This window comes from Bidens hawaiensis, unplaced genomic scaffold, assembly GCF_021521415.1.
Source record: "Bidens hawaiensis isolate Kalapana, Puna unplaced genomic scaffold, B.hawaiensis_p1.1 tig00045056_1, whole genome shotgun sequence".
Lineage (NCBI taxonomy): Eukaryota > Viridiplantae > Streptophyta > Magnoliopsida > Asterales > Asteraceae > Bidens > Bidens hawaiensis.
In genome coordinates this window covers 18,378-34,333 of record NW_027498009.1, presented here as the reverse complement: position 1 = coordinate 34,333, position 15,956 = coordinate 18,378, and the positions used below count along the sequence as shown (strand labels likewise).

General features: G+C 32.2%; 1 protein-coding gene across 1 annotated transcript; it reads right to left on the bottom strand.

Moving 5' to 3' along the window:
* Nucleotides 1-8,358: 8,358 nt before the first annotated feature.
* Nucleotides 8,359-10,456, bottom strand: LOC143595405 (WAT1-related protein At1g09380-like). The gene is made up of 6 exons (XM_077074433.1): nt 9,986-10,456; nt 9,613-9,792; nt 9,262-9,502; nt 9,026-9,184; nt 8,802-8,953; nt 8,359-8,639 (listed from the first exon to the last, which is right to left on the bottom strand). The coding sequence occupies exons 1-6, from the start codon at nt 10,270-10,272 to the stop codon at nt 8,522-8,524; spliced, it is 1,137 nt and encodes a 378-aa protein (XP_076930548.1). The 5' UTR covers nt 10,273-10,456; the 3' UTR covers nt 8,359-8,521.
* Between the last annotated feature and the right edge of the window lie 5,500 nt (nt 10,457-15,956).

Below are 15,956 nucleotides of genomic sequence, written 5' to 3'. Positions count from 1 at the left end.
GGCTGGTTCGTCGTCGGCAACGGGTTCGAATCCCGAATTGGAAAGCCAATTCCAATTAATGAACTCTCGACTCCAAGATTTACACCAACTTGGAACCCAACGACTTCAAGTAAATTTGGACGTCGTCGACCTACTTCGAAGGAATGAGATGGACAAAGACATCGAGATTTTATCAAACGAGCTATCCGAAGACGACCCGATAGTCCAATTTCTAAAAGCCAATCGACGAGCGAAAATTTTAGAAAAATATAAATGAGTTTTAGTTTTATTAGTATTATTTATGTTTTTTTATTTTAATTTGATGTATTTTTTTTAATTTAGTTTAATGTAATTTTTATTTGGAAGTTTAATGTAATTTTTAATTTTATGTTAATTTATTTAAATGAATTATTATTTTAAAAAAACAAATAAAATTATAATGACTGGGCGCCACGTGGCGCATAACCCCCGGATGTGGAGAGTTATGACTACAGCCTGTTTTTGTACAAAACCATAACTCTGACTGGGCGCCATGTGGCGCATAACCCCTGGATGTGGAGCTTTACTACTACACATGGTCTAAGATTAAATGTAGGTTAAAAAGATGATGTGTTATACTTTAAGAATATATTTGAATCTCCAAAAGGGTATTATGGTCCTTAGCTTATTATAGATGCAGATGTATCCAGCCATTCTCATCCTTTTTTTAGCCACACATTTAAAGTTGTGAGAGAAATCACTTTATATAATAACCCATTAGGAACCGTCGCCTGAAACCACCATCAACCACCGTCAATCGCCATCAAACACCACCATTCTCTGGTCGTCGATCAGCTATGTTCTCCGGCCATCTTTAATGAGTGTCTTCCGTGTGAGTAGTAAGGAAAAGATCACTTGTCCTAAAAAAACACGCAGATCTGAAATCTCAACACTCGCCGTCGCAAAAATTATGAGTATATTCCAGGTGCTTCTTCGTTCCTGTCCAAAGATAATCACATATTGTTCTATAGGCATGAGCAATTTCATTCAGTCTCCTCCAATGGGTGGTGTCATTTATCGAAGACTGTGCCGGTGGGTGTGACGGTGTTTACCGGAAAAATGAAGAGGGATGGTGGCCAAGAAATTGAGTGTGGGCTACAAAGGTAAGACTAAAAAAAAATGTTTCTGAATCGTTGAAGATAAAGTGTAATTATAGTTGTGATTTTCAAACACAACATTTGGTGGCTATTTTTTTAAAATATTAATTGCAAATGGGGCCCACATCTTTCTCTTCACCAACGTTATACTTTTGGCGAAGGGTGGATCGCGCCCCCTTCACGGAGGAAGGGGGTGGTGTTTCACGGGATCACGGCGCCAAATGGAGTCTCACGGTGCACCCGTGAGACCCATTTCCATTGCTCTTAAAGAAAACAAGATCTGGAAATTGGAAAACAATTCAAAATAGAAATTCATTAATAAAATAATATGATCATGATGTGAATAAAATTTGATTAAATTAAGCATAAAAGTAGGAAACACAACTAATTTGGATTTTAATACAATAATTATAATATTTGTTTATTTACCATCTTATCCTTACGTGTTTTATTTAATCCAATGGTCATAATTTCTTTCTACACTTTCTATAAAATAATGTTTTCTTATTTTAACCTTCCTATATATATATATATATATATATATATATATATATATATGGAGAGAATTATGAGAGAACTTCATTTTATGGAGAGAACTAAAGAACTAATAATGAAGTATTTTTAATTTAATTAAAAAAATATTTTTAATTTTTTTTTCTTTCATCCTTCTTATATGTTATTATTCTTTACCACAAAAAAATATAAAAAAAAATATAATAAAATAAAAATAAAAAAATTAATGAGTAATGCATATATGCAATACACCGACTTTTTTTATAATGCATATGTGCAATAGTGTGCATTTTGATATTTGAAATAGTGTTGAATAACATATATATAGTTGTTTGTATTGTATATTTGCAATAGTGTTATATTATATACAAAAATTAAAAAAAACGATATAGTGCATATGTGCATTAGTGTTGCATTACATATATCCGATAATGTGTTTTGCATACAATTATTAGTGTCGTATTTGCATATATTCAATAGTGTGTATTTAGATAATGTATTTGTGTTGTATTATATGCAATAAAACACTATTTTACATATACAATACACATTACATTGACGGGTTTTTTTTTTTGGAACAATATCATCTTATTAGAAGGAGGATTGAAACAAAAATCACAAAATAATTTTTTAAAAATAGTTAAAAATAATTTTTTACAAGTTCTCTAATTCTCTCTAGATCTCACCCCTATATATATATATATATATATATGGGTGGGTTATTGTGACACCCAGCTAAAAATTAGCCTAAACCGCGACTAATATAATCTCGATTAGCAATAAAATTACGCCATTATGAGAAAAATCTCCTTTATTAGTGATCTAGACGTTTCAAAGTCAACAAAAAGTGCAAAAATCTCCACATAACGAGCCTGACGTGTAATAACCTCAGGTAACGAGTCAAAAAGTAAATAAATCCTTAAAGGGGCTAAATGATCTCGAAAATTAAAATACTTATTAAAGTATTCGAGACAATGTATACACTTAATTTTAGAAGGCTCGAATAGCAAAAATTGCAAAATAAGTAACCCGAGTGTTGGTGGACAACCCAGTAAGGACCCAACGTCAACAATTTTCAAAAATTAGTTTCTTAGGCTTGTATTATCAAGAATCCAATTTCGTTCAAAGTCTGACAAAAGTTATTAGAAACGGGATTCGTTTGATTAGCTAAAGTTCGTTATACGTTAAAACGGAAACTTAAGATTATTGTTTAAAACCCACATTTTTCCCACCCTTTCCCCTTTGTACCAGCCCCACCCCTTAACACCTCATCAAAACCACCTCCTTCATTCTCCAATCCCCAATCACCAAATCACCACACCAATCATTAACACCTTCTAGAAGGTGTTGTGTTGTACCAACCCCACTCCTCCACCTCTCACTCTACTAACACACTCACAACGCTACACACTCTTTCTTTCTCTCTATAAAACCCACAACACACACACACACTTTTTACACACACAAATTCAAATCACAAACACACATACATAAACACACACAATCTATAACTAAAAATTATGGAGCTTTAATCAAGAAACAAGAAAGATCAAACAAGATTAGGAAGATTAGGAGGAAGATCATCACATTCACACCCACCACACTCTCATTATCATCTTTAGATCTTCAAGAACACAAGTAAGTTTTGTTTGTGAGTTGATTTCTTGGGTTAACTATGTTAAATTAGGTGTTCTTGAGTTGAGATTGAGCTTGAAAGTTTGATAATGTGAATAAGTATGTGTATATGTGGGAGCCGTGGGTATGTATGTATGTGTAAAAGGAAGAGTCAAACTCATTTACACATGCATACATGCATCCTAAAGATCCTACATTGATTGTTAGATTTCATATTAAGTATTAGTAATCTCTTGAATATTTGGTGAACTTGAAGAAATTTGATATTAGAGTTTGTTGTTAGAATGAAGTTTGGATTGATTATTGGTCTTACACTTGTTAGTAAGGACTTAGATTATTGAAAATTGTTGTTAGAGATGAACCAAACAAGGATATGTTCATAATTATAAATTTGGGGATTTTTGGTTTTAGATTAATTAAGAGGTTTTGATGGATTGTTGAATCAAAAAGTGTTATGGGATAACTTAATTTAAAATAAGATAGGTTATATGCTAGAATTAATAGTTGAAACTTGAAAATTAACCAAAGATTGGTAAAGTTACTAAATAAGGAAACTTTAATTTAAGAAAAGTTGATTTTTTGATTTGGATGTGAATACTTGTGATGAATATGATCAATATGTGATTAATAACAACTTTGAACTAAGATAGGGTGCATGATTAGAAACTTGGATTAGCTAATACATTGGTTAAAATGGACAACCTACTTACTAAAGGTAGAAACTTTGTTGAATGATAAATTGAAAGAACAAAATTGGATAGAACACTTAGGATGCATGAAACCCTATTAAACTAATTGAATGAATTAAACTTAGAATTATACTTAATCAAAGTGGGAAGATTGAATTAGATAGAATTATCAAAAATTAAAACTTACTATAATAGGAAACTTTGTTAGTTAAACACTTAGGAAATTCATAATTTGATTGGTAATAAACTACTTGAACTTATACATATATGATATGATGACTTGAACCTGGACATTTAGGTATTAATATGATATTTGTTCATATAAAAATAACAAGCTTAACTAGTAACATTGTTAAGGTAATCTAAAATACGAACTAGGAACGAAAAACTAGATTAAAGTATCTTATGAACATATATAGTCAAAACTGCTATTTATAGTAAATTATATGTTATTATATGTGTGTTTAGTTCATAGGATAATTAGTATAGACTTGTGTAATTTATTTAACCCGTCGGTAACTTAAACAGTCGAAAAATCGGCTTTTCGAACGAAACCGACATAGCTATTAGGGACTGTTTTAAAACAGCCTATAAAGTGGTAAAATACTCATGTATAACATAAGTTAATACATGAGAAAATGACATGATGATAAAACTTAGTCCTAAACGGTTCGTGTCGCGAAAACCGACACGAAAATGTTAAAAAGTCGCTATTTTAAGAAAATATTAACAAAAATGAAAATAATATATTTTCATAAGTTAACTTGTAAAACTTGACTAATATCTATGTAACAAGTGTTTTCCACAACTTATAAGTCACATTTTAAAACGAAAAACCGAAATAACGCATTTTAATCATAAAACCGACAAGTTTTGTGAAAAATAGAAGATTAATATTTTCTTAAAAATTCCAGCAACTGAAAATTAAAAATATTTTATTGTTTAATTAATTAAATTAATTAAATAATAATTAACGGAAAACCAAACTATGTGTACTCGTTTATGTGTTATGTGCTTATGTAGTTATGTGCTTATGTGAATACTAGAATAAGACTTATAAAATAAAAAGGAGTTTTGTATAAAAACTAAAATCAAGTTTTTATTAACAAAACTTGTACTAATATAGGACACGCAAATTCTGGAACGAAAAGCTACAAGCCGTGAGTTTCTCTATCGAACCCCCTCGATTTTTAACTGGAAATGTTTTCGAAACGATATTTAATTGTGTTTTGGGGGAAAAACATATTCTTTATTACATATTGATTTCGTTGTTGTTTTATAAAGGCATTTTATTTACAAATTGGTGTATAATGCGGGATGAATCTAGTTGGCTAAATAACTGTTAACCGAATTAGTAAGGGCACAAAAATATGGGTAGATCTATCGGGGTGACGCCCCCCCACTTCCATTCGCGTTGGGTTAAAAGTGGGTATATTTTGAGTATGGTATGTTTCGAGTTATCAACTGAGATGTCATACGCAATGTTGTATTCTTTGCTCGTCTACAACAGCTCAATTTGTTTAAGAAATGAAATGCCTACTGTTTTGTGATTTAATGACGGTAGATCATTACACACGGTTGGTGATATAATGGCGGTAGACCATTATACACTGGATATTTTGGATATAATTCGGGGTGTAGTGACGATTACACACGAATTGATATCGGATTTGATTATTAAATGGATTGTGTTTTTGACTCATATATATATATATATATATATATATATATATATATATATATATATATATATATATCGACTATTTTTGATATAAAGGGAAACTCACCAACACATTGTGTTGATCGATATTTTAATATGCTTTTCAGGTAATTAAATGAAGTATGGAAGCTTCGCGAAGAGCGCGGGAAAATTGTGGTGTGTGTTTGAATGAAGAATGTTGACTTTATGTTGAACTTATAAAAATCCTGTAATAAGACACGTGTAATGACTCTGATGATTAAATAAAGTTCAACTTTCGTTTGAAATCTATTGTTAAATGTGATTGGCTGAAACGACGTCTGTAACCACCCGAACGACTTGGTCAAAGTCTTCCGCTGTTCATATTAAGGTTTTCGGGGTGTGACAGTTATAATAAAAAGAAATAGTTTTCTAGGCAGAGTAAGAATCAATCTAGGTCATTGGATTTATGATATAACGGTTGTGATTGGTAATTTTTAAACTAACAAAAAGTTTCCTAGGATTAAGGATTTATGCTACATAGTTTCTTAACTCTAAATTTTGTGTTATTCTTACTCTTTTTACAAAACTATGTATTTTTATTTTAACCCTTTTCTATATATATATATATATATATAAGGGCACATTATGATTTGTATATCATATAAAAAATTGGACGGTGTCAAGCACATGAACACACAGTTTTATATAACCACATATATATGTTACCATATTATCATGTATATATTGTATGATAACTTATAGTTAACGATAAATTACATATTTGAGGGATGTTACAGTTCCGTCCACCAAAGGTTAAATCAAAATTTCTATATCAACACGAAGATAAAGAAATCACAAGACTTATCCCTTGAAGACAAATTAACAACTTAAGTAAGATAAATTGGTAGTTTTTATAAAGTTAGGTGAAGTTTATAAAATTATATATTAAATACAATTGCTTAAATAGGTAAAATATTAAATTTCAAATACTTAAATGACTTACTCCAATCTTGGTAAGTCTTTCATCTCCTTCATGCATGAAACAACTAAATCTACCAAAGGGCAAGTCAAATTCAAATGTAGAATGGGTTGAAGGTTTGGTTGAATATGATAAGTTTGTTTAACCAAATTGGTGAAATATATGTGGGTTTTGTTACATGAAGAAGTGAGAAGTGATTTGAACGTGTTCTCACATGTGTTGGTCAATCTTATGTGTCAAAATACCAACACTACATCCACACACAACGTTCATATTGGTAAACCCAATGTGAAGTGGACTGACATCCATGATCGCTAGAAGTGACCGTCAAGCCATCAGACCCTTAGCATCACGTAATTGGCTATAAATATAAGACTTATTCAAACTAAGTCTTCACTCATTTTCTCTTCAATATTTACATACTTCAAAGGTAATCTCTTTTGTTATTCAAGTGTAATCAAGCTACAATTGTTTAGTGAGGAGATTTAACATGTAAAGCAAAATAAGAGTTTTTCTAAGATATCATCCAACCATTTTACTTGTAATTTAAGGGGTCAACACTAGAGGTAATTTTAGTGTTTTGACAAGTGAGAAATCGTCATTAGTTGGTGATTTGAGAGGGGAACTCATAATCTTGACATAATGTTGTTTTGTATTGTGTTGGGAACTCTATCTTGATTAGAGTTTATTAGTTATGAGGTGAACGCTCACAATCTTGACATACTTAGTTTAGAAGAAATTGTAAAGCTATTTATCATTGGTGTGGTTGGTGAAGAAGGTGATCACTTCCTTTGAAGAGTGAAACATTTTATTGGTGATCCCTACTATTAGGAAGACGACTAGTGAAGAAAACTCTTGATTGAGGATCGGAGAGATGACATAGAGCAAATTAGTTAACATTCACTTGAACCTCTATATTTATGATTAATATTATACGTTGTGAAAATACTTTAATAAAGTAACTAGGTTGTTAAACTTATATTAAAAAAAACGAAAAACTATTCCAACCCCCCTAGTTTTCTACACATCCGTGTAGCTTTATAAATAATTCAAACCACTAAAATCATGATCTTTTTGGGATATAACTAACCTTAATTGTAAACCCTAGATCTTGATCCGAAGAAAGTGATTACTTTTAATCTTTTATGTTGATTCCACATATGTTACTTTACAATTAAAAGTTGTTCCTTAGCACTATACGAGTTTATAATGAACCTTAACTATACTTTTATCTTTTAAGTATAACTTGGCTCTTTATTTACTAATATATAGGTATTTAAAAAATAAAGTGGGTTGTTTAATTAGAATTGAGCTTTTTATAACTGGGTTGTAGTTACTCAAATACCAATACCTATAACTCTACTACGCACCAAAAAAATCACTATAGTCACCTAACTCCGGGGTTAGTATGGGGAGTCCACCTCTGGTTACAACTTTTGTTAACATATAGTTTGTAGTAACTCGTTGCTACTATAGTTTGTTTTTCCTAGAAGAATGTCAACAATTGACTTTTATATATGTTTCAATATTTTATTCAAAGTCATTTCTCTTTCTTTACGCTCAAAGGTTACTATAGCAAATGCTGGTTTTGAAATGAACGGAACATGTGGGATAATTGCAACTAGTTTCACTCATTTACTTTCACATAGACAAATATAAAAGATGTTGGTCTAATGCCCAAAACTAAAACAATAAACTTACAAACATTGTTTTGATGATATTATTTTTTCCAACAATGCTATAACTGAAAAAACCTCCATGAGAAAGACATCAATTGCTTTTAATATATAATTGATAAATTAACATACAAATTTAACAAAGAAACTTCGAAAGAGAGAACAATAGCGCTCAGTAACTTTAGAAGGTGCATAATCACTATTTATTTAGTTGTTTAACTTATATGTTGATATTAATGCATTTCAATGTCCTTCTTTGCCTCTTGTAATTCTGGTTGGCATTGTATTTCTTTGCTCTTTCCCCATAATACGATATAGAGCCCTATCACAATAAGCACCGACCCCAACACCCTGCGACCGACATTAAATTTAGCTCATGCATACAAATAATAGAAACGTTTTTGTTAGGCCATGTGTAATTTATATGAGCATTACGGTATAATTTCTTTAGTTACAACGTTAATTATATATCTTCATTGATAAATTAGATTATATTTTTAAAAGGGTACTTACGTCCCAAGGTATAATTTCTCACGCAAAAATGTCCAGCTCAATGCTGCAACGATAACCAATAGCAAAGGGCTAAACACGGAAATAAATAGTGCTCCTTTTCTATCAATACACCATGACATGATGCAAACACCTATCCCGGAACATGCGACTCCCTGCATATCATATAAATATCATTTTGTGATCCATTCGTTCTTCATGCATGTGCATATAGAAAACATACATACCGCATATATACTAGCCAATGCCCTGATTCCTGGATACAATGACCATTCAGATAAACGTGGCTCCATGATTACACCGAATACACAACATTGCACAGTCCCCATAAGCAACATCAAAGCTGCTATAGAATAAGGAGCAGGATACTTGTTGCCCATTCTGGCCTGATCGAATATATATGTTGTTTATCAAATTACATAAAATTAAAATTGAATTTCAATAACTGTATATGACAACTTACTTGGATAATAAACCAGATTGACCATGTCAAGGCACTGATGATGACTAGAATGGGTCCGAGGATGTTCCCTTGGGTGTGGTCTGAATAATCATTAGCGACAATGTTTAAGTGAATACTTGATCCACGAATGGGTACGAGAGGGCCATGGTACAATGCCAATACCATGGCACCCCCTACTCCAAGTAGTGTTCCTATCAACTTTGCTTGTCCACCCAATGTCTTCAATTTTACATTTTCTTGTCTACGCAATAAATAATTAAGTTTATGAAACAAAACTATATATATATATATGTGTGTGTGTGTGTGTGTTAACTAGCTAATTAATTTATCCATCGATCCTAATGTTATTACTTGAATGCAACAGCAAGTATAAAAGTGAGCCCTGGTAGTAGATTCGATAACGCACACCCAATGGTTGGTGTCGTATTCTTCAAACCAACAAAGTACGTGATCGGGTTCAACGCCAACCCAAAAAAGGAGCAGAAGAAAATTTGGATGAGAATGGGCGTCGTCATTGGAGGTCTTTCCCCCCTACAGCAGATAACAAAAATTATATAACTTTTCACCATTTGTGTAGAAGTTATTATGTAATACATATTGTTTATATTAATTAATTGTAGAACATTTTGTATATTTAATGAGAATATTCCGGGCGATAAACAATACGTGAAACGCAAGAGTATATATAACTAATAAAGGAACCAGGAGATATGTATATATATACCTTTCAATGAAATAAGCCAAAGGGACAATAACAAGAGAAGCAAATATTTGACGATAAGCCACGTGGATGTAAGGATTCATCCCGGAGTCCATTGCGAGTTTGGAGAAGATGTTCATACCTGCAAACTCAATTTGTACGAGTACCATCAGCAACGCAGGTAACAGATCTTGCCTCATTGCTATGCTACCTATGAGATTACTATCACTCTCTAATTTTTTAATGTAGTCATGAACGATATGACTAGCTAGCTTATATAGATTCTTTGGGTTACCAAACTTGCCTGCCATATGTCACAATTTCTAACATCACTCTCATGAGTCTACCGTGAATTGCTTTCCTTTATCACATGAATATGTATATCAGTTAAATCATAAAAAGAAGCAATAGGTTATGCCTTTCTTCTTCTCTTTTTCGCATGGTTTTCACATGGCTCAGCTTATTGCATTTTATTATACTAATTACAATTGAATGCATGTGCCTATTCCTTTTCACATATTTATAAGTAACTTAAATTTTGTTTTTTAAAATAATGATATTACATACTAGTTTTCATTTGATAGTGACAAAATAACTAAAAAAAAGATTGTTACAAAAGATGTAAACATGTATAAGGGCTCTTTCTTTTTTTTGCGATATATAAACATGTATAAGGGCTCTTAGTAAAAATTAAACACAATATATAATATTGTTAATAATGATAATGGCCACTTATAAACGAAAAGTAATCATTCTTTGCTTCTAATTAATGATTACCAAACAAAAAGTAACGTAAACTTGTTGAAACATATTTTCTCTAAATAATGAAAACAAAACAATATGGTTAAAGGATATCGAAAAGTGTTCTTAATAAGTAATTAAATACGGTATAATGTATCTTAATAATAATTATTACCAACGAAAAATAACATATACTTGCTGAAACATCTTTACTTCTAAAAAAAGAAAAAGAAAAATCTTATAACTGAATAAAATTTAAACAAGTTTAATGCATTCTTAGTAGATAACTAAACAAGGTATATTTATTAGTAATAATGATTACCAAATGAAAAGTAACATAAACTTATTGAAACATCATTACTTCTACTTTTAAGCATTCACATGGGAAACTCGTAATTATTTCTTTTAAACATTAGACTGGTCGCTATGGTGAGGGGCTTCGAAGCCCCTCCACCGTGCCACGTCAGCGTCACTTAAGCACCGAGGACTTCGAAGCCCACCCCAAAGATGCCCCGCTATGGTTGGCGCTCCTATTATATATATATATATATATATGCATATGTATGTATGTGTGTGAGAGAGATGGAAAGAGCTGCTGAAAGGGGGCCCATCAAAACTCAATCAACCGCGCCGGCCATTGCAACGACCGGATCTTCGTCGCCCCTCCCCCGTCCGCGCCCCACGGCGGTGTGCGGCGCCCATCGACACCCGCCACCTCAGCCATGGGCGCCCCATAGCGTATAGTCTTAAGCGTTGTTAGATTTTGCAACCACATACGTACCTAGAGTACCCACCAAAGCTACAGTACACAAATTAAAGGTTACATTGTGGACAAATTGAAAAACGGAAAAACGATAATCAAAAGACGGTGATAAGAGTAATTAGAGAAATCAAATCAAACTCTTTTCTTGTTCTTCACCATGTGACAGAAAAAACAGACTGTGGTAATCACGTAATGTTATTTTTTTTAGATAAAATAACTATATAAAATAGCATATAATTAAATTAAAGAAAACAAAATACTTGTTTTTAGATTAATTTGTTCTTAAAAACAACATTAACGTATGAAAATGTCACAATTACATGAACTCTTATAAATGTATAAAATTACATATCTATTCTCATATCTATACTATATGTAATAAAAAAGTTTTACTCTTCTCATATCCACAGTATATATTATAAAGGAGTCAATGTCCTTTTAAAATTTAAGTATTTTAACAAGTGTTGCACATGGTACTACACTTTTGCGTGATTAAAATAGGTTAAAAGGGTATTGCAGTCTTTGATCAAGAGGCCTACATAAATCATATGATTGTTTAAATTTCACTTCTCTCCTTTACCCCTCAACTTACTCAACTTTTGTAAATTTAAAGAATAATTACTCTTCCACCCCAATATGCTTATCCATATATTCCTCAATTTTATTTTATTGTGTTTTTCTCTTATATATTTAACTACGCTAACTTTAAACAAATTTCCATCATGTCATCGTGACATATTTATTTTTGTCAACATTACGATGTTAACTTTATTTAATATTGGGGGTGCAGATTATAAGGTACAAGTAATAGTGTTGTATGAATAGTATGTGTATAAAATACATCTCATGTTTTAAAATTATGTTTACCAAATAAACTACACACAAATGGCAAGTGTGCCAATCACAATGTAGTAAGTATGTAATACCAGTTATAGAACCAAGGAAAGTATGAGAACTTCTATTATTAACCCTAAATTGAGTAATAGCCTACTTTAATTTTTGTTTGTAGAAAGAGTTTTTGATATTAATTATATAATTCTCAATAAAAACTTGTAATAAAATAAAACATAAACTGTCATGAATACAAGGAAATCGGTGTGAAAGACAAATATGATAAAGACGAGCTATCTAGGTAGGAATCCTACGCTATGAAATCCTAATTCCAGTTGAATACAAGGAAATCGGTGTGAAAGACAAATATGATAAAGACGAGCTATCTAGGTAGGAATCCTACGCTATGAAATCCTAATTCCAGTTAATGACTAAAGGCCCGGGTCTAACCCAATAAACCTCTCGTCAAGGACGACAAACTTTGTTCGAATTGAGACAAGTGATAGAGTGCTATGATGAACTGGCTCGACCCATCAACAAGAAATCCCACAACAATCGAATTGTGAAGGTGAAATAAATTGAAAACTGAAATACTAGGAAACTCTATACTCGAATAAACAGCTGAACCCAACTAATCGGCCACACAACTATCAGACAACACATAGCATAACCTAGCTAACCCGAATCATATTTCTAGTCATCATGTAGGAATGCACACCATAATGGCTCAGTTTCAAGGTTTGTTAAATTTGTATTATTCACACTTAGAAAATCTGGACCCAAAACCAAATTATTAACAAGCTAGAATGATTTTACAGAATCTAAGGGATATCTCTATGCGCCGAGAGAAAAAAAAATCCAATATACATATGATCAAAACAACAACAAGATATGGTCATGTGAATTACCACATTCAAACTATAACCGAAAATCAAGAAATCTAAAAATACGTCAAAATCATCTGATTATTTAAAAGATGATAACAAAGTCTAAATCGAATGATTATACCGATAACAAATCTGAATAAGCTCCAAATGGGATCTTGATACCCCAAATCGCAAAGAACTGGTGAAGAATATTTTAAATCGCCCATGGTTCGTCTCCATGTCGTAATAATGTCCAAAGGTGACTTAAATTGGTTTAAAATAAAAAAACCCTAATTTTTAGCTGATGTAATTCGCATGCTACGATGCATGTATCGGGGTCCCTTTAAGAATCCATTGGGTCTCGTCTGTATATTAGGTGGGTTTTTTTTGTAATGATCAATTAGGGTTCAATGTGTGTACGGTGTGTGTATGGAGAGAATTTGGCTGAGTAACGAGGCTCAAACACATAAAATCAACTTGTTAACTTACATTTGCATAACATAATTTACATATTTTTAGTATATGAGCTCATTTGATTTGTATGCTCAGTGATAATTACTTATCACGAAAACATATCATTCTAGCGAATGTCACCCCATACACCAACTACGTTAGACTCTAATCGTATGAGTCCATTATATTTACATAAATTACATAAATGTCCCTATACATTCAATCTTTGACCATTTAAGTACAAAGTACAAGACATATAAAGAAAACACTGTATGAGAAAACTCCTCATTGTCTTTGGCTATGTATTGATCTTTTAATTCTTTTTCTTGGTCTTCTAACTTCTGCAGCATGTGTCTCTAAGGAATAGCACACACGAAAAACCCTCTGAAACTGTAACTCCAATTCATTATCCTGGTTGTTCTTCCATCTGATCTGATTGTCAAACAAAGTATCGATATCTTTCTTGGAACAGTTTATTAATCACATTGATTCAAACACCTTGATGAATCTTTTCTACATGTCTTTCCCCGAAACAATGGCAACTTCCATAGTATATTCATCGTAATACCATTGTTGAAATTCTAGGTAAAAATCTTGTTCCATTCTTTCGGGGTCTTCATTAACACACGAGGAGTTTTGACTTTATGTATAACCTTCCTGCGAGTGTCGTAAGGACTTATCTATAATATTATATGACGTTGAAGCCATGATGAACTTCGTAAACCTAGTCACTATGAAACCATCTCAACATCTCAACATTTTCTCAATTGATAAATGGTCGATATGCCAATGTCCTAACAACCCAGCGAGGCGATGTCAGAATACTAGTAAACTTCTCAAAGTATTGAATGTCATTCTCCCATTTAATCATGCAAACATGAAGTTCGAGCTCATACATCAAATATATAATATCACTTTTCACACTTTTAATATTCAAAAGCTTGAATATCTTTCCTTTACTAAGTTTGGCTTTTGCTTGTTCATAATACTTTTCTTGTGTCCGTCTCATTAACTACAACCACTTGTTGAACTTCTTTGAATCATATTTAGTCCTCACTAGTTCTTTTTCTTTCACAACATTTTCTTTTTTCCTTTAAGATTTTCTCAACTTCTTCAAATACATTAGCTGAGAATACCGAATATTCTTCAGCGGTAATATCTTTAATTTCAACCTCATCATTGAATGTATTATCATTAGAAGCTAGAACATTATCATTATCAGAAAAATAATCTTCAACTTCCACATCTTTACCTTTCTTAGCCATGACCTCAACTTCTTGTTCATTTAATTCTAACAACACAACAATGTACTCATTATTTAAACAATGAGCTCCAAACTCTCTGTCTTCAACCTCGTATGCATTTACTTAACCTTGAATAGCCCCGAATTCATCAGCATACACTAATGCTTTGACCTTTCGTGTCTTAAGTAGAAGCGGGTCTACAAATGTTTCATGAATAACAAAGTCTTCGAAGACTCCCCATGGCCGGAAGTACCAATAGAAAAATGTTGCTAATCACCAACATTTACCGCCTCGGGATCATCACCTATATCATCTCCCTTTCACTTTCTTAGTTCATCATCTTTACATTGTAGTTGGAAAATCATCTTCCCTTGAGAAGCAATTGTTTTCTTTAACTCTTTAGTCTCTTTCAAGATACCACGTAATCCTTGAATCATCTTATTTTCACGCACGGGTATCTCACCAACCACTCATTAATCAACATTCATATGAGCTTGTTGCAAAACACCAAATTAATCAAATATAAGACTAATTGTCGCAAAGGTGCTTCAACAAAGCTGCTAGACCCCGTCTCACGTAAAACTTGACGAGTAAGCAGGGGACCTTGAGGTATATGAAATGTGGTATTATCCATAAAGAATTATTGAATTAGAGAAATAGGAATTATTGTAGCAGACGGAACGCTAACGGATGTATCGGGAGTGCTTGGTGTTGCTATTATAGTTGTAGCTTCAATAAAAATGGGAGAAAATGTTGTAGAAGCAATAAAATAAGTTGTTGTTACAAGTTGAACTGATACATGATTAACTATTGGGAATAGTGGATTGAATGAAAATGTGTCCTCCAAAGTAAGAGCTGGTGTATCTTGAACAGTTGCCTGGGTATAACCGGTGGAACAATGTGTAAGGCCCCGATCCCGTTGCCCTACCTTGGCATTGAATTTACTTATAAACATAGTTCTAAATATCAGAGTTAATTTAAAATTTTTGTGGAATATATAAATGACCATTCATTACAATAGTCTTAAATTAAAACAATATAAAACATGTCTTATAGTTCAAACATTATTAACCAAGTTTTCAGATGCCAGCTTCTTT

Coding starts and splice junctions, on each gene's coding strand:
- LOC143595405 (XM_077074433.1), bottom strand. CDS start 10,272: ATGGCAGGCAAGTTTGGTAACCCAAAGAATCTATATAAGCTAGCTAGT. Junction 9,185..9,261: donor CAATCTGGTTTATTATCCAA/GTAAGTTGTCAT, acceptor ATATTCGATCAG/GCCAGAATGGGCAACAAGTA. Junction 8,954..9,025: donor CATTGGCTAGTATATATGCG/GTATGTATGTTT, acceptor TATGATATGCAG/GGAGTCGCATGTTCCGGGAT.